The sequence below is a fragment of the Fusarium coffeatum genome, assembly GCF_003316985.1.
Source record: "Fusarium coffeatum strain FIESC_28 chromosome Unknown BRIP53273_contig_22, whole genome shotgun sequence".
Taxonomy (NCBI): domain Eukaryota; kingdom Fungi; phylum Ascomycota; class Sordariomycetes; order Hypocreales; family Nectriaceae; genus Fusarium; species Fusarium coffeatum.
The window spans coordinates 109,790-130,250 of NW_022157820.1; the positions used below are offsets into that span (position 1 = coordinate 109,790).

At 48.0% G+C, this 20,461-nt stretch overlaps 9 protein-coding genes across 9 annotated transcripts; 4 read left to right on the forward strand and 5 right to left on the reverse strand.

Annotated features, from left to right (window-relative positions):
• Positions 1-1,181: 1,181 nt before the first annotated feature.
• Positions 1,182-2,234, forward strand: FIESC28_00819 (uncharacterized protein; the record flags this gene model as incomplete). The annotated part of the gene is made up of 1 exon (XM_031154970.1): positions 1,182-2,234. The coding sequence occupies one exon, from the start codon at positions 1,182-1,184 to the stop codon at positions 2,232-2,234; it is 1,053 nt and encodes a 350-aa protein (XP_031021005.1).
• Positions 2,235-2,805: 571 nt separating this feature from the next.
• FIESC28_00820 (uncharacterized protein) lies at positions 2,806-4,120 on the forward strand (the record flags this gene model as incomplete). Its single annotated transcript, XM_031154971.1, has 4 exons — positions 2,806-3,075; positions 3,129-3,308; positions 3,356-3,528; positions 3,580-4,120. 4 exons carry the CDS (start codon positions 2,806-2,808, stop codon positions 4,118-4,120), a joined length of 1,164 nt encoding a protein of 387 aa, XP_031021006.1.
• Positions 4,121-4,330: 210 nt separating this feature from the next.
• FIESC28_00821 (uncharacterized protein) lies at positions 4,331-5,622 on the reverse strand (the record flags this gene model as incomplete). The annotated part of the gene is made up of 3 exons (XM_031154972.1): positions 4,331-4,395; positions 4,444-4,710; positions 4,761-5,622. 3 exons carry the CDS (start codon positions 5,620-5,622, stop codon positions 4,331-4,333), a joined length of 1,194 nt encoding a protein of 397 aa, XP_031021007.1.
• A 1,005-nt stretch (positions 5,623-6,627) lies between these two features.
• FIESC28_00822 (uncharacterized protein) lies at positions 6,628-8,399 on the forward strand (the record flags this gene model as incomplete). The annotated part of the gene is made up of 2 exons (XM_031154973.1): positions 6,628-6,842; positions 6,893-8,399. 2 exons carry the CDS (start codon positions 6,628-6,630, stop codon positions 8,397-8,399), a joined length of 1,722 nt encoding a protein of 573 aa, XP_031021008.1.
• Positions 8,400-8,637: 238 nt separating this feature from the next.
• FIESC28_00823 (uncharacterized protein) lies at positions 8,638-9,627 on the reverse strand (the record flags this gene model as incomplete). Its single annotated transcript, XM_031154974.1, has 1 exon — positions 8,638-9,627. One exon carries the CDS (start codon positions 9,625-9,627, stop codon positions 8,638-8,640), a length of 990 nt encoding a protein of 329 aa, XP_031021009.1.
• Positions 9,628-10,238: 611 nt separating this feature from the next.
• On the reverse strand, positions 10,239-11,495 carry FIESC28_00824 (uncharacterized protein; the record flags this gene model as incomplete). The annotated part of the gene is made up of 2 exons (XM_031154975.1): positions 10,239-11,068; positions 11,120-11,495. 2 exons carry the CDS (start codon positions 11,493-11,495, stop codon positions 10,239-10,241), a joined length of 1,206 nt encoding a protein of 401 aa, XP_031021010.1.
• A 428-nt stretch (positions 11,496-11,923) lies between these two features.
• On the reverse strand, positions 11,924-13,123 carry FIESC28_00825 (uncharacterized protein; the record flags this gene model as incomplete). Its single annotated transcript, XM_031154976.1, has 2 exons — positions 11,924-12,680; positions 12,738-13,123. The coding sequence occupies 2 exons, from the start codon at positions 13,121-13,123 to the stop codon at positions 11,924-11,926; spliced, it is 1,143 nt and encodes a 380-aa protein (XP_031021011.1).
• A 1,430-nt stretch (positions 13,124-14,553) lies between these two features.
• Positions 14,554-17,648, forward strand: FIESC28_00826 (uncharacterized protein; the record flags this gene model as incomplete). The annotated part of the gene is made up of 8 exons (XM_031154977.1): positions 14,554-14,642; positions 14,693-14,760; positions 14,807-14,812; positions 14,869-15,494; positions 15,542-15,852; positions 16,519-16,662; positions 16,714-17,377; positions 17,430-17,648. 8 exons carry the CDS (start codon positions 14,554-14,556, stop codon positions 17,646-17,648), a joined length of 2,127 nt encoding a protein of 708 aa, XP_031021012.1.
• Positions 17,649-17,742: 94 nt separating this feature from the next.
• Positions 17,743-19,693, reverse strand: FIESC28_00827 (uncharacterized protein; the record flags this gene model as incomplete). Its single annotated transcript, XM_031154978.1, has 3 exons — positions 17,743-17,802; positions 17,851-17,965; positions 18,015-19,693. 3 exons carry the CDS (start codon positions 19,691-19,693, stop codon positions 17,743-17,745), a joined length of 1,854 nt encoding a protein of 617 aa, XP_031021013.1.
• Positions 19,694-20,461: the final 768 nt, after the last annotated feature.

Sequence of the window (20,461 nt, forward strand, 5' to 3'; positions counted from 1 at the left end):
GATCGATGTCGACTACGATGAGCAACACAGTACAGGAGATTTTGCGTTCTATAGCCGCGGTATCTGCATGTGCTATCAGTTAGTATTTCGTCGTTTTATGACTGTGCCTTAGAATCTACCTTGTTTCTCTTTGGTCATTGGCCAGCAATCTCGGCAACCAATCATATTGTTTAAGCGACAGTATAGTAATGTAGCCAAGTGTTCTGAAATTCCGTATTCGCCACTGTAAAACGCATCATCAGGTCTCCCTGCAGTAGGAGCGGAATACATCCCGCTCGGCAAATGGGTGAATGTCGAGTGCGGGGTCATTTTATGCTGTTGCCAGATCGCGCATGCATAAAAGTTCACTCGCAAGCTAGTCTCTACTAGGAATCGCGCACTTGACAATTATTTGTTGAGTGTGATCGACGCAAAAGCGAAGAAATCACCAGACATCAATCTCCGTTTTGTGCTTGGTAAACGATTGTCTTTTTATTTCCCCACTGGCAGTTGTCTTTGTTTAAGGTTCTACCCGTCAGTTTGGCATGTGTATTTACGTCATAAGGTTGTCTACACTCGTCTTGCAATTGCTTTAAGTCAAGTTTGCGATACAACAGCCCAATCGCACAATTGAGACCATATTTCTGACATGTGTCTGTACAATTTGAAGGAACTGCTCCCCAAGATGAACATAGTTGATGAAGGAAGAGCCGCCGAGGCGCTTTTCATTGTAGTCTCACTGTCATGGTCACGGAGAGATCTTGCTCACGGGAATATTTCTCATGACTCGAGTGAGATGGCAAGATATCATGGTAAAACCTCATCGAATTAGAGACTCAGCGCGTTTTCTTTGGAGTTCTCGCTCTTTAAAACTTGCTTATCGTGTTGAAGCATAGTTGCTGTTGTGATGCCTACCTGTTACCCGGTGTGGAGCTGAGTGGAAACGGCTAAGTTTGCGACTACTAGTGAGGCCATCACGCATTTGACATTTTCCACACACCCATATGAAAGTTACCTCGGCATTACTTTTACTTTTACAACGAATTATGATTGAAGCCTATATATCTATATAACAACTCATATCCATCATCCATAATTACAAGTATCAACCAGGATTAAGAATAACAAATATCTGCTTACCCTGCCATTACTTTCTATCGATTACAGCTGCAAAACACGCACTTATAAGTACAAAGGCAAATATGCAACCTAAAGACTCAATCAAATCGACTTGGGCTCTTGGAAACAAGTCAGAATGGGGTGTCAACCATCATGTCATTCATGCCTTGAACGCATATCCAGTTAGCCCAGGCGAAGACGTGCCCGTCCATAAGAAAACCGATAAGATGCCTTACTTTGCTCAATGGCAAGGTCACGTTTGGGTTCTCTCACACGCCTTTGCCCCGATCGCAGTCCACCAAGGTTTACTTTCTTACGCACATCAAGATGCCCTGCACCCTGTCGCCGTGTTCCTTCTTTACTTCCCTATGTTCAGCTGGACTGTTGTTCGCCAAGTCAAGGCTGCACGCAAAGTCGGGCATCAGTATGGATTTCTTGACGGAGATGCTCATGAGCGTGATGGAGTTCCTGATGTTGGCGTTGATAAAGTGGTTTCGTCGCTGTGGAAAACTACTGGGTCCCGCATTCTTCTCGCTACATGGATCAGCTACGACACCAGCCAGTCTCCCCTGTCTGCCATGAGCGACCTGTCTTGGTGGGCTTGGCTGTACTTCCAAATCGGACTATATGGTATTATCCTTGACTTTTGGTTCTATGTATACCATCGGGCTATGCACGATATTGATTCGTTGTGGAAGTACCACCGAACCCATCATCTGACGAAACACCCCAATACTCTTCTTGCTGCATATGCCGACCATGAGCAGGAGTTCTTCGACATGGTTGGCGTGCCATTCTTTACCTGGCTGACATTCTACTGTCTTGGAATGCCCTTGGGCTTCTACGAATGGTGGGTGTGTCATCAGTACATCGCCTTCACAGAAGTCCTTGGTCACAGTGGACTCAGAGTATATGGCATGCCTCCTTCGACCTTGAACTGGCTACTGCAGCTGGTCGGTGCTGAGCTTGTCATTGAAGATCATGACTTGCATCACCGTAAGGGATATAGGAAGAGCCATAATTACGGTAAACAGACTCGTGTCTGGGATAAGTTATTTGGGACATGCCACGAACGAATCGAATCGGCGAAAGAGAATGTTGATTGGGATACATCGGTGTGGTTTCCTATCTCTTAGTTATTGCTCCTCCTCATGATAGTCAGTATTCCTTCAATCAAGCACTTCATTGTCCAAGATCTTGAGGTAACTGTGACTGTAAACCGGCGCTAGGCCTTTTGAGGAATCAGCTCGCCGCTCCAGTGGAGCCGATCTCGCCCGACCCAAATATGCTTAAACAATTCTTCCTATTGACGCGACTAGACTTAAAGTCTGAACTAACTAGATAGCGATCGGACTTGTCGGACTATAATAATAAAGATTGGTCATAGCACTTTCTTAATACATACAGAACTCTACGAACTTTTGTTATCGGATGACCACATACTAGAATAGGAAGCGAGCCGATCCCTGCTAGATCGAGATACCCCTGAAAGAGGACCTTTTGATCCATTCAATGCTTGACCAGGATGTTTGACCTTCCCAACAGAGCCCCGTGATAGACGATAGTGGAGTCTGAAGACCTTTTGTAAATCCCCATCAATGCGGTATGTTCAGTACTATAAGAAGCAGGAACATGTAGCAACCGTGTGTTCGTTTTCCACCTCGTCCCATTCTCTTCATCCACTTTGATAAGAATCTATCAGTCAACATGCGTCTGTCAACTGTCTCTACTGGTCTGCTTGTAGCTGGCTCTGCCACAGCTAGCCTCGAAAAGCGGGCTCCCCTTTTCACACGCGATGATACTGGTATCGAGGGAAAATACATCGTCATGATGAAGCCGGCATCGGATACCACAATGCACGTTGATTCAGCCGTGAAAGCCGTTGCTGCCGAGCCCGATATGGTCTTTGACACTCTTGGTGGATTCTCTGCCAGCCTATCAGCCGGTGAGGTGGAGGACTTGCGCAACAACCCCAACGTATGTGTGTATGTAAAGTATCTTTGGAATCGTTACTGATGTGATACATATAGGTGGCCTACATTGAGCAAGACTCAACAGCCAGGATCTCTGCTACACAGAAGCAGGCACCCTGGGGTCTTGCGAGACTTTCAAGCAAGACTACTGGAGCAACACGATATTCGTATGATTCATCAGCTGGCAAGGGAACGTGTGCCTACGTTCTTGATACTGGCATCGACACAGAGCATCCCGTATGACATCTCTATCTTTACACGAGGTCGCAGCTAACAGAGTCTAGGATTTTGAAGGTCGTGCCGAGTTTATCGCCACTTATGTTGACGACATCTGGTATGATGACCACGGCCACGGCACTCACTGTGCCGGCACCATCGGATCAAAGACATATGGAGTCGCCAAGAAGACTCAACTTTATGGCATTAAGCTCTTCAACTCTACCGGAGAAGGAGTTGCGTACGTAATCCCATTCTAACTCGCTTTAATATCGTAACTAACAAGCCAAAGATCCTCTATCATTGCTGGCATGGACTTGGTCCTGAAGGATGCCCCCAAGAGAGACTGCCCCAAGGGCGTTGTCGTCAGCATGTCTTTCGGAGAGATTCCCTCCAAGGGTATTGACGATGCTGCCAAGGCTCTCGTCGAAGCCGGCTTCTTCGCAGCTGTGGCTGCCGGAAACGGTGACGAGAAAGGCAGGCCCTTGGATGCCTCGAGCAACTCACCCGCTAGGGAGCCCAGCGTCTGCACCATTGGCGCAACAACAAAGGACGACACTGTTGCTACCTTTTCCAACTTTGGCAAGGTCGTTGACCTCTACGCTCCCGGTGTTGCTGTCTTGAGCACATGGCCTGGAGGTATTACAAAGTCTATCTCCGGTACATCTATGGCCACGCCACATGTTGCTGGAGTTGCGGCTTACTTCCTTGGTCTTGGAAAGTCGGCGGCCGGTATGTGTGAATATCTTCAGAGTATTGCACTTAAGGATGTTGTTAAGGGAGTCCCTGAAGGAACTAAGAACCTTCTCCTTCAGAATGGCAAGGCCAAATAAGTGGCGATTACTAGATAATACCTGTTAGAAGTCTTACTTCATGTAGATAATTTGTATACGAATATGTATTTGTTCTGAAACTGTGGGTTTTCCTTAAACATCAAAACCCTCTTTGTCGCTGTTGCAGCTTCTGTCCTTGTTCCCAACTCTAGCAACAGCTCCCGGTCGAAGTAGGGAATGTGCTCTGATTACTGGTCTTTGTTTCGGAAATTATGTAGAGGACAGACCATTTCCTGAAAGAAACTGCGTCATTATCTGCAACGAAGTCTCAGGCTCTGCTCAAAGTCAGTCAATGGCCCTGGTTCCTCGGACTTTTTACTTACGGTACCACCAGACGTTATGACCGGCATTAAAAACTCGCGCGTAGTGTAGATTCTCCACAGACTTGAACGTAGCTTGCTCGACACCCTGAACCTTGTAAGGCTCAAGTTCCATCTCAGCAAACCCCCTTTTTCCCGGCCAATCCACTGCGTCTGCAACTCTTTTTGTCCCAACCCAGTTGCAAACGTAGTCGGAGTCGCCAGCCCATATGAGCACTTGAACACCATCCTGAACAACACGTGAGAGTTCGCCGAGGAATGATTTAGCATCTGATACAGCTGTTAACACAAAGCCTCCTTACGAATATGGATAGACTTACCTTCGCCTGATTCGAGAATACCGAACTGGCCTCCACTTTCAGTGTAGTTTACTCTGGCTCCAATCGCCTTTTGCACATCGGCCCTCTCGAGATACTTCTGATGATAAGTGGGAGGGCGAACACCGCCAGGTTGAATATCAGCCATGATCCAATCATCGTATTTGTCCATGGCAGTTGTCCAAATCGGCTGTTCGATACCGTCCAGATAACCTCGATACGCTGCAAAGCAGTCCTTGGTCGTTCCACTCTCATCGCACTTCTCCAGGCTTGGCACGACCTCATTCTTATACTTTTCCAAAAGCCCTTCGTACAGAGACTCGTTGATGAGGGGCCTGTATGAGTTATTGAGCGCGAAGTCAAGGTTGGCCTTCTCTTGTATCCTTGCATCGAACCAAGCGTTACTAGCGCTCAATGCTTTGACATTAATGACATCCCCACTAGTCTTTCCAGCCTTGATCTTCACGTTCTTACCAAGGATGTGATTGACGATTTCTGGGCCGGTATGTCCACCGTAGGATTCAGTATATACCGAAAGATCTTTGTTTTCGTACTCGGCAAATGCCTCAAACCACAATTGTAGAAAGGCCCAGACGTAGGGAGAGCAGTCCTTGGTGGAATTGACCATTGCGTCATTGCCATATGAAAAACCAGAGCCAATTGGTTGGTCGATGTAGAGGACATTGGCATGATTGTTCAGGCTGTGTTCTCGCAGAGTGGGTTCAGCACCGTCTTCTAGAATCTCGCAGGGCCCATGTTGAGTGAACATGCCATATTGCGCGGAGTTGCCTGGTCCGCCACCAAACCAGCTCACGAGAGGTGCTTTGCGAGGATTATTTCTGGACTCAAAGAACCAGAACCACATATTTGCATCTTCACCGACGGATAGATAGCCTGAATACTGGTTAACTCCGGGTGTGGTTTCGCATATCCCGGAGTTTTTGACGAAGGACAGCTTGGAGCGAGTAGCTGCATGGTGGTAGACGCTGTACACTACATCGCCATGCCTTTCGGTGGACTGCTTGTTTGATGATAGTATTGGGCTAGCTGCCACTAAAGAGGTCCCGAAAAGTATCAAGGAGCGAGGCAATAACATGACAAATGTTTGAGAGGTACTAATCAGGAGATAGAATACTGAGTACGGATATAACAGGAAGACAAGAGTTTAATAAATGCTGCCCTTGCCTTGCATAGTATATCCTTGCCAGTCGGATTGAGAGAAAGCGAATACTGCGCCTCCCTTATGTCCTTGGCAGACGACTTTAATCAAAGCGTTGTATGGATTCGGGAGTTTCTATTGGATACAAAAAGACTTGAGCTAGTGAAGGATCCCGTGTAGCTGAATCGGGCAGTTGGTCTGATGATCACTATCTCTTTGCTTATGCTGGAAAAGCTAATACGCCTCGATTGAGAGAAAGAGGATTTTATTACCCAACACAGATATCTAGCAGCCTCACTGAATGACTAAAAGTCTATCCCGCTACTGCACTTTTCCAGATGGTCAGACTATATTATATCTCACCGCTAATCAAGCCTTGTACTTAGAAACTGTTTCAGATCGTAATCTATCATCTGTATTTCTATTCCCGTCGTACTCTTTTCAGCTTATAATATGGCCATATGGCTACTGGCGTATGAACCATAATTGTTTTGTGATAGAAAGCCTTGCTAGTATGCCTACGTTAAGGCTCGCAGCCCAGTGCGGCTCAGGCTGCATGTCAGATGTGGCGATGCAAGTCCAACTCGCACGCTGAAAGCCTTGTTTCTGCTTAACCTCTGAACCAAGCCCAACAAATCAACCTCGTAAAGCCGTCTTGCTGCCTTCTCGACAAAAGTCATTTCAACAATCTAGGACTCTAGATTCTTAACCATGAATAATTACGTCTATCAGCCTCTAATCTACAAAGATCAAATTCGGATTCTCACGCTGATGCCAGGATCAGATAGAGACGCCATAGAAGGGACCTTGGATTTCCTACGGCTGCCATCGAAGGCAGTTCCCAAGAAACGAAGTGCTAGGTTCGCCTGGACGTATGGTCATAATCAAACCGGAAAGGAACGCATCGTCCATACCAATCAACAAGGGTAAAGCAAGCGCGACCTTGATGTTACTCAAACTTGCTGAATTCTCATAGGGCTCCAACGGTTGTCCATGTACCCACATACACCTACTATTGCAATAGAAAGGGTCAAACTTCAAGGACGTATGACGCTCTATCTTATGCTTGGGGAGATCCAGAGCAAGTCGAAGAAATTCTGGTTGACGGAAAGAAACTTGGCACAGCTCGAAATCTCCACACGGGTTTGTTGCGGCTTAGACATCCAAAGGAACGTCGACGGCTTTGGATTGATGCCATTTGTATAAACCAGAGCGACAACCATGAGCGAAATCACCAAGTCAGTATGATGCAAAAAGTCTACTCAGCGGCGGCATCCGTCGTGATTTGGCTCGGGGACCCTACCGCTGATGTTGGTCTTACTTTGGATATGATCCTGGACTACAACAATCCCAAGAAGAAGGGGAACATATTCTCCTACAAGCATGACGCGTTGAGGGGATTGAGGAAGCTTTTCCAAGAGACCTGGTGGAGGCGTATCTGGATAGTACAGGAGGTTGTTGCAGCCCGAGCGCTGGTCATCGTCCTTGGACGCACTACCTTCCCTTGGTTCTACCTGCGACGAATCTGTTCGACGATTATCCAACTAGAATTTACCAACCATGCGCTCGCCCCCCTTTTACGTTCTTGCAGTTTCCAAAAGTTCAGAGACCTTGACTCTTTCAGGGCGGCCGGGGCAATGCCAGTCATGCGTCTTCTACGATCCACTCACGATTACCATGCTACCGATCCTTGTGATAAGTTATATGCACTTCTCGGTATGACGTCAGATATATCGGCGCAAGATCTAGCTCCTGATTATAACAGACCTGTTTGCAAGGTCTTCCAGGACCTCGTCCATTTCATGGCGATCAGGCGAGGAAACCTTGATCTCATCTGCTTGAGACAATGCCTGGGCCCATACCAGTTCCAAAGCTGGCTTCCATCTTGGCAAGCAGAGGCAGGTATAAAGCTTTTTGGCAGGAAGGTCCGGTCTTATCACGCAGCTGGGGATACCCAGGCTGTGGTAGATATGTCTCAATTTCCACGAACGCTTATCGCCGAGGGCATCATAGCTGATACGGTAGCGATGCTCGGAGGCTCAGTCACGATTGCACATAAGTGCGCGTCGACGATCCAGCGATGGCGGCATCTTGCAACCCAGGCAAAGAAGTGCTCTTACGATGATTTCTTGAAATTGATTGGCGCTGGTGTAGATAGCCCAGGATTTGAGGCGTTCTTAGAACACCCAAGAAGGGCGTACCCAAGAGTGGCTCAAAAACGATGCCATGCTATCACCCGAACGACTATGGGAAGATGTTTCTTCACCACCAAAGATGGACGGCTTGGTTTATGTCCAGCCAAGGTCCAGAAGGATGACACAATTGCGGTTTTGAAGGGTTGTCATGCCCCAATAATCATCCGTGCTAGACAAGACCACTGGGTGATCGTTGGGGAAGCATATGTTGTCGGCATGATGTCTGGTGAAGTTTTATCCGGGTCTCAGATCGGCAGCTATAGGCCGATAATGATTCCATTGAAGTGAGCTATTTAAAATTCATGAATAATGAGGATTCCACCGTGGGGCGTTTTCCTTACCTTATTCTCAAAATGGCTTAGACTTGCAAATGCCGAGACAAGGAGGTTCATAAGACAGGCTTTGTGACTTGGATCACAGACACGGAAACATTTGTTCAACAATCATAGTTTGTTTTGCGGCGATCATCGAATAACCCTCAGACATTGTCTATAAAAGGACTCAGTCGTCATACAGTTACTTATATCTAGAGTCCTACCCACTCCACCGACTTCTCCCACAACTTCCTCGCCTTCTCCTCATCATAAGCCCACTCCGCATACCCAGGTTCATACATCGAACTCTCAGGATCCCACTTCCCAATAATCTGACAATCCTCAAGATACTTTCCTCCTTTCCCCTCCAAAGCCTCCGCCGTAGCACCCCAAACAGTCGTCGCAGCACCCTGGTCAGAGTACTTCCAGACCTTCTGAAGATATGGATCTGCACCGATCTTACTCTTCGCTTCCTCGGACATGTGTCTCCCTAAATCGGTGAACACAGCACCAGGTTGAACGCTCCATGCGTGGATTCTTTCGGATCCGTAGCGACGCTCGATTTCGTTTGCGGTCCAGAGATTGGCGGTTTTGCTTTGCGCGTAGGCTTTGTTGGGATCGTAGCAGCCTTCGAGGTTCACGTTGTCGAAGTTGACTTCGCCGAAGCGGTGAGCCAGTGAAGAAAGGATAACGACCCGGGCTGAGCGATCAGGCGTTCCGCCCTTGCGTAGTGCCGGTAGAAGTAGGTTGAACAGCAAAAAGTGGGAGAGGTGGTTTGTTGCAAATTGACTCTCAAAGCCGTCCCTGGTATGTGCCCCGGGTGTACACATAACTCCGGCATTGCAGATAAGGATATCCAATTTTGGACTCTCATGTAGGAAGTCCGCGACGCAGGATCGAACGCTATTGAGTGACACCTGATCCATCTCGAGAAAATTAACGCGATCACTTTGAACAAGATCGCCGCCTAGAGCTTTCTTGGCCTTTTCGATGTCGCGGGCGGTCAAGTACAGAGTAGCCCCAGTGAGATACATCGCTTTGGCAGTTTCGACGCCAATACCTGCTGAACAACCTGTGATGAGGACGACATGGTCCGTCAATTTTCCCTCGAGGTTCTCGTCTTTGATGATCTGCTCGGCTGTGGGTCGAGCGTCTCCCGGACCGCTGGCGGCTTTGTGAACAGCGACGTAGCGATCAGTCATATTGACAGAACTAATTGAAGATATCGATGAGATGTCTTGGTAGAGTTTGTCTTCGATTCAGGATGGAGCTTTGCGGGGAGTATGGAACTTGCGGTGACGTATTCGGGGTCTTGATGTGGGCCGGTGAAGACGGTAATTTAGTGCCGGCGCGCTATTGCGATCGCCCGAGACCGATAACTTTCGGATCCGCATTTATCAGTGGTTGCATTTTCTTTTTCTACATTGACATATTGATGAGGCTCTTTGTGATTTGCATGTCTTATGAGAAAAGAATGCTGATACCGTAGTGGATTAGCTCATGGCTAGTCAATTGCCAAAAACCGTCAGCACTTGCCGCAGATGATCGCTAATATTGCAAAGTTCACGTATGGAAATAACTATTTTTCATGGTGTCAGGCACATGATTACAGTATTTCGGTAGGTCAGAGTTCAAAACCAATCGTCATTTATTTACAGTACCACCATGTCATCGCAACTTGCCTCCAAAAGCATAAGAGACGAAATAGTTCAGTCACTTTATGCAAGCTTAGACGAGGACTTAAGCTACCGTATCGAAGTATCCTAAGCCTTAGAAGGCATTTTCTCTTATGCCCATATGCCCAACTGACTACCTAACGTTGAAGGTTCTCAAGCTTGGAGTTCACATCAGCCAGAAACTGCCGACTGTTCTCAGGCGTAATGTAACTCTCCATCGAGGCAGAAGAATCAGGACTGGCTGTCGAAGCACTGCTGTCCCCGATTCCAAAATATCGGTTGAACTCAGCCGTTATTGATTCGGGTGTCGGCATCTCAGCGGCGATGCTTTCGATGCAAGTCATTTCGTAATGATGCGCAAGAGCATCGCGATCCACAATCCCAGGGATCCTTGCAATGAGTCCGTGATAATGCAGTATCACATCGTAAGGAACAAAATCCCGAATACGATGCGTATCGGGGTGAATGGAGATCAATCTTTCGTCGAAGAGCTCACGGATGTCCCTCCTCAGAAGGAGTCCATTATCCTGACTCCAGGTGTCACACCATGCCTGCACCAGATGTCGTTTCGTGTCTTCGGTGTCGACACCGGTTGGATACACATGGAAGTGCTGTGGCGGAACAATATGGCACGTTTGCACCCCCGGACCAACACCTTGGTTGAAGCACCAATGTCGACCCTCCCCTGTAATAGCGCAGCGTCTTGCAGAGAGCATAACACCCTCACGAAATGAATCCACGATCTCTCGGGCTTTTGTTGGGTCGAGAAGGTCAGGCACTGGCACTAGTATCTCGCTTGCACCTTCGAACTCTTCATCGGACAATGCTGACTCTGATCGTTTGCGTCTGCGAGACTTGGTGTGACGGGGTATTCGGGTGATTCGGTTGTTTGACGAGGCTGCATCGACAGCGAGGTATCGGGGTTCGCGACGGCGGGTTGGGAGACGAATATGGCTTGCGCAGGAAGCTAAGTTCACTCATTAGTGACAATAGAAGATAAAGTGAAGAACATAGATACCCTTGATGTGATCTTCCAACGGGGAATTCTCAGCAAATTGGCACCCAGTATGACACACGACATGGTACTTCACAACAGCCCGTTGCTGAGGGTCAGGTTGAGGCAAGCATGGAATCACAATATCCAGGTCCCCTTCTGTTACAAAAAGAGGGAAGTCATGCGAGTGATAGCCTTTGTCTAGTCCGAAAGCGAGATCCTGCCAGTTCTCATCATCGTGAAAACACAAACGCAGCTCATCGACAAGGTCGCGGAATTTCAGGAATGGGTTGTCGGGGTGTTGATATAATCCGGCAAAGGGTTTTGCCCTTGATTTTGCTAGAAGATGAAGATTCCACCCGTGGGAACGCATCGCAGGGGTTATTGATTCGTCGGACATGATGTTGTTGGAGTTGGAGGCGAGATTGATTGAGGCCCTCGAATGGTTTTTAGAAGATCTGGCTGCCGGTCGCCTAAGAGACGAAATAACTCCTTCATTTTATGCAAACTTAGGCTAGCAACCGGGCTACTTGAGTTCTGTATCCTAAGCCGAGGGGAGACAATTCTTCTGACACTGACAGGCACCTGGCGCTGCATTGATCTACCATATCGATAAGATGATAGTTGATAAGATAACACAACATAGTCAGCAAATTGCGTCCCACTACTGGGCACACCACAGTCCGAGTGGGGATCACGACTCCGATTCCAATGGCAGACATTAACTGCACGAGACACAAAGCAAGATCGAAGAGAACCAATACTGTATGGATTACTTTTTGTCATTAACCAATTAAGTATTAAGAATAGAAAACATAAAAACAGTGATCATTGCTGAGCCTGCACACCCCGTCTCAGATACCCCTGCACCTCATGCAGCGGCATGTATCCAAACATGTCCACAAACTTCTTCATACAAGCACTCCGTCTTCCAATATGTCCAGGCTTAGAACTAATACCACTCTTAGCAGCCTGATGATCCAACTTGTCTTTTCCAAGGACCAGTAGTGGCCCTTCACACGTCAACATGCTCGCGACAAAGTTGAGCGCGATATCCTCGCAGTTGAAGCTATCATCAACCAACTTGCGCACATCAGTCATGATGTCGTCTTCAGAGTGATAATACTCCAAGTATGAGATATGCGTAAACGCAAGACCGGTGAGAATCATGCTATAACTATCCTGCCCCTTGCAGTTAAAGTTATACATCGGCGTTTCAGTGACTTCATTCATAGTCCAACATCGTCCGAAAGCACCTGTGAGACGATGCATACCCGCACGACGCCACTCCTGGAAAGCGTACTCCAGATCACCAGTCGTGTTGTAATTCCAATCATCGTCAGAGAGGAGGATGCCTTGTGTTCGGTAGAGAGGATCGGGGAGGAACTTTTGGTTCAGGCTGTTCTTCTTGGAAAGGCGGTAGCGCACGAGGACGCCGTGTTCGCTCATGTAGTCTGGTGGTGGTGTCTTGTCGATTTCGTTCCAGACGACGACGATTTCGTAGAGGGAGGGGACTTTGTTTTCGGTGAGGTGGAGGAGGGTTTTGTTGAGTTGGGCGGAGCGCTTGTAGGTTTGGATGGCGATGCTGCATCACATCAGTCAGTACATCTCCTTTGTAGACAGAACAGGGGATGTAACTTACGTGAACTGATCCTCAATGAGATCACTCGTCTTGTTAACGACATCATTCCAGATCGTCATATTCGCAGCCTCATCGCGCTTTCCACAGACTTTCTCCTCAGACCAAGTAGAAAGATTGCGAACCTCCGCATATTGAGGTGGAATGACAACCTCTTCCTTCTTCAGCTCATCGTAGTTGACGCCGTAGATGGAAGCCAGTGTCATGCAGACGACGAAGCTGATGATGGAGATGACGAGGACCAAGTACTTCTTCTTGGGACTGCGTGGTGCGTAGACGGGGGAGGGAAGGGCTTCGAAGTATGTTTCTGTGGCGAGGGGCTTGAGCTCATCTTCGCTGCTGGAGCGGGAGGTGAAGCTTGAGTTGTCTTCGCTTGGGGATCGGGACATTGTGAAGGAGTGTGGGTAGTACGAGACTGGGGAGAAGTGTGATGAGAGATTGAGCAGGCCTGACTGGGAGAGATACTGGGAGAGAAGAGGAAGATTAAATGAAGGTCATCGAGTCAGGGCTGACGACGCAACTGACCAACACTGGCAAAGGAGACGAGAATCATAGGCGAAGAGATTAGCTGCCTCTACCCGCCAGCACTGATCATGCACTTCCCGAATTTCTCTCAACATCAGGCAATCAATCAGCCAAACCACTCCCTCCGTGCTACCAACCGTTTCAAGAAAGGACCCAACATTCGTGTTCTTCTCTTCTTCTTCGCTCTGTCCGAAATGCTCCTTTCCACTGCAGGGCTGGACTCTCCCAACTCCATCTCATTTAATTCATGGCTTGATTATTGCCCTTAGTAAAACAGTAAACCTCAGCTCTTTAGTTGCAATCCATCTAACGACAATAGTATACAAGCCTCCACAGTGGACATCGTCTGCTCACTATTGGGGTCGCCGTGTGTTTAGTAAGGGGCCATTACTGTCACTTAAAGCTGGTAGGCGTGAAAATTGTTATAGCACCTCAGCCACACTTCGTCTAGAACAAAAACGTAGGGCATCCGACTGACAGGTACGCTAAAATGGGCATTTGAGACTATTGTTTGTTGATGAACCGTGCAATGCCCTTTGCGGCGTTAGTTGACCGTTCTGCCCCACTAAAGAGATCAAGCTCCAGTGAGTTACTTGCATGTCGGCAATCGTAATGTCTCAGACATGGCAAACAACGTCAATCTCAGACATAAACGACGTAATTGTCACACATGAATCAACGACATCAACAACGGATAATGTTCACGTGTGTATCTGTGCTTTCAACAAATAGTATCGGATGTCAGTCCATAATTTAATGTCAATCAACTTCAGCCAAGCCACAGTGCGTTAACAAGTGACGGATCACAGTGGCAGTTTCACTAAAAACGCCCACTAACCAAGTGACAGAGCTGCTGCGGGGGGCGAACTCACACTATTGAATCACTGACTCGTCTTTGCACTCTCGTCGCTCTATACTGATGGACTCCACCAAGAGACATTCATTCATTCTTCGCCTCTAGCTCTCCCAGCTGGCTTCATTCTCCTGAGCTGATCATTGATCCGCATCCGTCTAGAACAATACAGGGGCAGACCACTAATTGAGCGACGGCCGACGGGACGCTTGATGAATAGCCTTTCAGCTTCCGTGCAAACACTCACCCGAAACACTTTCTTTTATTGGCGGCAATACCGAATTAACAAACGCCTCTCGTTGCCAGAGGACCCCTGAATTGAGTTGAGTTTTCGCTTGACTGGAAAGTTATCTGGTGACCAGCACTCCATCAGACAACCTTCTCCTCTTCTTTCTTTCGTCATACATTCTTTTGTGCATTTTACGCTCGACGTTATTCCCGATGGCAGCCTACGCAAAGCTTCCACTGCTCTCGAAAGGGCCTGCGCAGCCTGAGAAACCGTCTTCTCTCAAGGTTGGCTTGTACATGGTGTATGTACTCCAAGTGCACTGGAAGATCGTCTACTGATCAATGACTCTAGCGCATGGATCGTGTCTTCGAATATTACCATTCTTTTTAATAAATGGCTTCTTGACACAGCTGGCTTCAGTACGTTGCGATACCACTTATGACCTACCACGCTAACAACTCGCAGAATATCGTATGGTGACCCGACATCCACAACGAGACTTCATCGCGCTGACAATCACTTCACAGCTATCCTGCTAGTAACATGGCATCTCATCTTCGCGACCGTCGTAACCCAAATCCTCGCCCACACAACATCCTACCTCGACAGCCGCCATGACCTCCCGAACAACTGGGACTTTTTCCTCACGACCGTCCTCCCCATCGGCATCGTCTCATCCGGCTCCCTCGTCGCATCAAACTTTGTATACCTCTACCTCTCCGTCGCAGTCATCCAGATGCTCAAAGCCGCGTCGCCCGTCTCCGTGCTGCTAGTCTCATGGCTTTTCGGTGTCGTGAATCCCACACTGGAGAAGATTCTCAACATCCTCGTCATCGCTGTCGGCGTTGCGGTGGCTAGTGCAGGAACGGTCGAGTTTTCGGCTATTGGGTTCTTCTTTCAGATGGGCGGTCTTGCGTTTGAGGCTGTGAGGGTTGTCATGACGCAAGTGATGCTTAATGGTGAGGGATTGAAGATGGATGCTATGGTTGGGCTATACTACTATGCGCCTGTTGTCGCTGTGTTGAACCTCCTTGTCGCGTTCGTCATTGAAGTTCCTCACTTTGACATGGAGGACTTCGATCGGGTTGGGTTTCCGATGTTGTTCTTGAACGCTGCCGTTGCGTTTACCTTGAACTTTACCAGCATGGTTCTCGTAAGAATACCTCCATCGACAAGCTGCTCCAGTACTGACTTTCGCAGATCGGCAAAACCTCAGGCCTTGTAATGTCCCTGTCGGGCATCTTCAAGAACATCCTCCTGGTGATCTGCTCCGTCCTAATCTGGCACGTCACCATCACACCAATCCAGCTCTTCGGGTACAGTGTCACGCTTTGCGCACTTGTCTACTACTCCCTCGGTCGGGACAAGTTGAGAGAGGGCTACGAGGCTTCCTTGAACTGGGTATCTGAAGTGGCCGCCAACAATGGCATCTCTATCAGAACTCGCCAGGGCGTGTGGATTGCCTTGGGATCTGTGGTATTCTGCGTGACGTGTATTACGCTTGCTATTGGGTATCACACTGGGGTGTTGAGGTCCATACGAGAAATGCTGTGGTAAAGGCTCATTGGCCTTGGGGGTTGAGGCGTTTTAAAATTATTTAATGAGAATAGATTGTTTATTTGAATCAGTTTTCTATGTTTCCGAGGTGTGCCAAAGTGAAGTGAAGCCGAGAGCTGCCGCAACTCCAAATTGGTCAAGTCAATCCAGGATCTTGGTCCGATTCGGAATTCACCCGCCCATGAGCGGAACCTGGTGACAGGGATTATTCATCGAGCGAACTCACAAATCAATTTATGATTGGCTCAAGCATCTCCGACCCAAAAAGGTGGGGTCATCCTCAAGTCCGACTCCGATTTTGGCGCCAGAACAAACTTCATGATGCAGGGTAGAATCAATCGGACTTGCTGTACGATCGGACACGGGATGAAGCAATATTAAAACCATGGCATCCCGTGTAAATAAGTCTCGTTAAATAGTTACTCAAGTTCTCAAGTCATAAGAATAATCGTTCAATTGCGAAGCTACATCTGAAACCATCATCCGCAGCGACAATGGCAATCACAACACCGATGCACGCGCTATACACGAAGATCACCGGCCTCAAACGGATCAAGCTTACAATAAAGTAACATTCCCCCATACTTTACTCACCCCACTCATAGCTAACAAGATAAAAGGCCCGATTGTGACTATGTGTTCCTCACAGGCTACGGATCAGAAGCTCAAGGACAATATCTCCGGGGCAAAGTAATCTTATTCGTGCCCGAGAAGAAGCATGTCCAAACTGTACAGCTCAAGTTCACAAGCCGAATGTGGCTAGGGTACGTTCCAAAACTCCATCAATCATTGAATTAACTCTAATCCTGCTTCAGAGACCATGCAGCACCCACAGAAGCAACTACAAAATGGCAACATAAAGAACAAACCATTCACACCTGGTCCCCCTTCCAAATCACCAACCAGACCGGAAAGTCAGTACCAAATGGCAGACAATATGACTTATCCTTCGAGGTCTTCATCCACGGCGAACAAGACGAAACCTTCAAAGGCTGTAATCGCTGTAGTATAACCTACCTCCTCGAAGCCTCAACCCAACCACAAGACGTACGCTCTTTCGCACCAATTCGCATGATTCGCACACCGGCCTTCTCATCATACGAACTCATGGACCCTACATCCGTACACGGGAAGTGGTCTACGAAAGCAGAATACAACGTCTCAGTGCGACACCGCGCTATTGCGCTAGGTGGACTTATTCCTATTGATGCTCAAGTTTGCGCGTCGAGTAAGATTGTCAAGGCGCGGTTTTATCTGCGGGAAGTCCATACTGTTGATGACGCGTATGAAGGACAACGTGTTGTGACGGAGTGGCCGTTGGATGTGAAGAAGGAACTTGACTTGCAGTCTTGGCAGCAGTGTCTGCATTTACCGCTTGCTGTTAGGAGTTGTTCGCCTGATGTTAAGATGCATGGTGTTGGCATTAGTCATACTTTGCATTTCGAGGTCACATTAGTCACGGATGGTGTCACGTCAGAGGTAAGTTTTACAGCAATCACGATTTGAATCTGTACTAAGTAGCATTTATCAGGAGGAAGTTTCGATGCCGATCTATCTGTTCATCTCACCCGAGCTACCCGTGAATGGCTGGGGCGTCTTTGTGCATAACGAAGACATAACATCAAAGGAGGTAAAGGACTCATTGGCAGAAGGTATTCGCGTTCCGCCAAGATATTGCGATGTTGAACTCAGTTTGGAAGGTTATGGGTTACCCGTTGGTACACCACCTCCAGCATATAGCGAGTGTTGATACGGGAGGCAGGAGTCAATCATGCATGGTCAAAATGGATAGAAGCGAGCGCCTTATGGATGGTCCATCTTATTATCAACTAAAAAATAATAGATCAAGTCATAATACTCTGCGGATAGTCGCTCTGAGGCGTGATGTATTGATCCCAAAGAACCTGTTCGAGTTAGTAGAAGTCATTAGAACTGATGGCTGGCAGACTAACCCAGTCAATTGTATCGGGTCTGAACCAATCAACGTTATTCGCCCAGTCCTCAAATCGAAGTTCAACATCCTCTGGTAAAACCGTTGGCTCAGGTTCGCGCTTCTTCAAATAAGACCTACCAAGATTAGCCTTCGTACCCACTATCATTGATAGAGCTTACTCACCTTAGACATCTCAGAACCCGATAAACGTTCGAACAAGCAGGACTCTTCATCTTCAGCGCCTCCATCCTCGTAACAGCAGCATCAATAGCACTAATATGCCCGGTCAAATCCGAACTCTCCGGCATATCAAGCATACACGACGTCAACGCCACAGCACCGTGCAAGGAATTACAACTTATAGCGCCCTTGACAAGCCAGCGATAGCATTTAAGACGTGGAAGTTCGAAAAACTGGTGATGAATGTCGAGAAGTGCTAAGCCGGATTTTATACACTTGTCGCGTGATTCAGCGCGGAAGTGTGTCGACTTTGAACTGTGGAAGGGGCGGTGGAGGAGGAGGTAGAGTTGGTGGGCGTAGGTTTGGAGGGTGCACCAGTGGACGTAACCTTCAGTATCCAAAATACTGCGTGAGCCATTTATGAGGTAGACTGTATCCCATTCTTGTTGCTCTTCGGAGACTGCGGTATCGTATTGAAGAAGCAGTTGTTCGTTGAACTTTTCCGGGCTGGAGATGTGCGAGCAGATCTGAGTGGACAGCTGAAAGAGCCGGACTTGGAATTTTATAAGGGTCATGTCGGTGAACTTGGATTGTGTTGGTGGCGCTTCTGTGATGCCGTGATCGTGGATTTCGCTGTCGTTTACCCACGCTGGCATCGCAGCTGTCATTTTCAGCAGGTACGTCAAGTCGATATCGCGGAAGCACAGCGCCTGGTCAGTATGAATGATCAGAATACCAGCCCAACAGCGTCTATGTCGTTCTCGTTCGATATAATTCGCTATCGGTTGGCCAGTATGACAACGCAAAGCCGTAGCGATGTTCAAAGCGCTGCCCAGAAGCGCCCAGGTATACTCTGGTCCCTCGTTGTGAGAAATAGTGTAGACCAGAATTAGCAGAGCTTCAAGTGTGTCAAGATCGTGACGAATCAGGAACTGATCTTGTGAAAGTGACATCATAGCAGCATTTCGGAACTTCTGCGACAACGCAAGCAAGTCTCGAGGAACGCTTGGATCTTGCCAAAGAAGGTTCAAGCCGGCATCATCAGTCTTGAGGGTCTCGAGTGTGAGAGACATGATTGCGAAGAGCAGCGCTAGCCAGGATAGACTTGTCTTCTCTGGTGCTTCGGTGAATGCTAGGAATTGCTTTTGGAAGGTTGGGCCATGGATGATGTGGAAGATAGAACATAGCGTGCCAAAGTATCGGACGACTAGGTACTCTGTCACTGAAGGGGGAGGAAGCATCGCCAACAGATCTTCAATCGGGACATTCGGCCCAAGCGATAACGTAACAGTCGGTCTCTGCGCATCAGTCGCATTCCCAACAGGTCTCCTCTCTACATCAGGCCTTCTGAGAATACAATCCCATCGTTCCTGAATCGGCTCTGGAGTCTGACTCGTCTCCGAAGCTTGAACAGGTATCGGTTCAGCAACAATATTATCCAACCTCGGCTCCGCCACAACATGAGAAGGTCTATTCCGTCTCCTCCCTCTTGGGCCCGTAAAATTAGACCCATAAGCGCAGGAATCCTGCCATCCGCGCTTGAGACACGTGTTGCAGGGGAGTTGTCTGTCGCATTTGAGTTTGGAGTGGCGGCAGGGGTCGCAGTTGAGAGGTTTTCGGGGTCGGCGTTTGGGAGTGGTATTGCTTGCGCCGCTTGTGCTGCTGGGGCTTAGATGCTCCATTGCGAGAAAATTGTTGATTGAGATGATGGTGAAGTTGGGTTCGGGAAGGGTAAGATATCGGAGTCGGAATCGGATTTGGAGTCGGGGATGGTGGCGGTGTGATTATGTCATGTTCGTATGTCGTCCAATTGGCCGCTTTCAAGGTATCGGAGATGTTGATCGGACATGCCCTAGATGAGTTCTCCGATCAGACATAGCGCAGTCGTTTCACCCCATGACAAGCCAAATTGCACCAAGCCATCGTAGAATTACGAAATCAATCCGAGTAAGCAGTCAATCATCATTTATTCAACTGCATTGAGGCAGTAACATGACCATTCCTTGTGGTTGTATGTAATTGTAATTGTTATTCCCGTGGCTATGTCCCCAACACAACCAATCAGACCCAATCGGTCCCGAGTCGGACATCATGCTTCATTCCCGGATTAGATCCTGGTGATCATCTTTGGACTTCATGATTGGCCCACTTTACTAAACTCGTTGCGCTTCGCCGAATAAATAATATGCAACACGCTGATATGTGGAGTTTATCCTTGTTAAGCATGGACTTGGCGGGTAGTTTAAGCTGTTTCTAGGCACGCCGACTTCGAGGAAAACGTCGACATTTCTTGGCTTGTTGACGTAGGAAAGTTAGGGGAGGGTCGGAGGTATATATAAGTCTGCTGTGCCCTCGTAGAGCATTTCATTCAACCCGACCAAGCCTATACCCGTTCTATCGCATCTAGCATACTTCTTTACACATTCACACTACCCAAAAAAAAAAAAAAA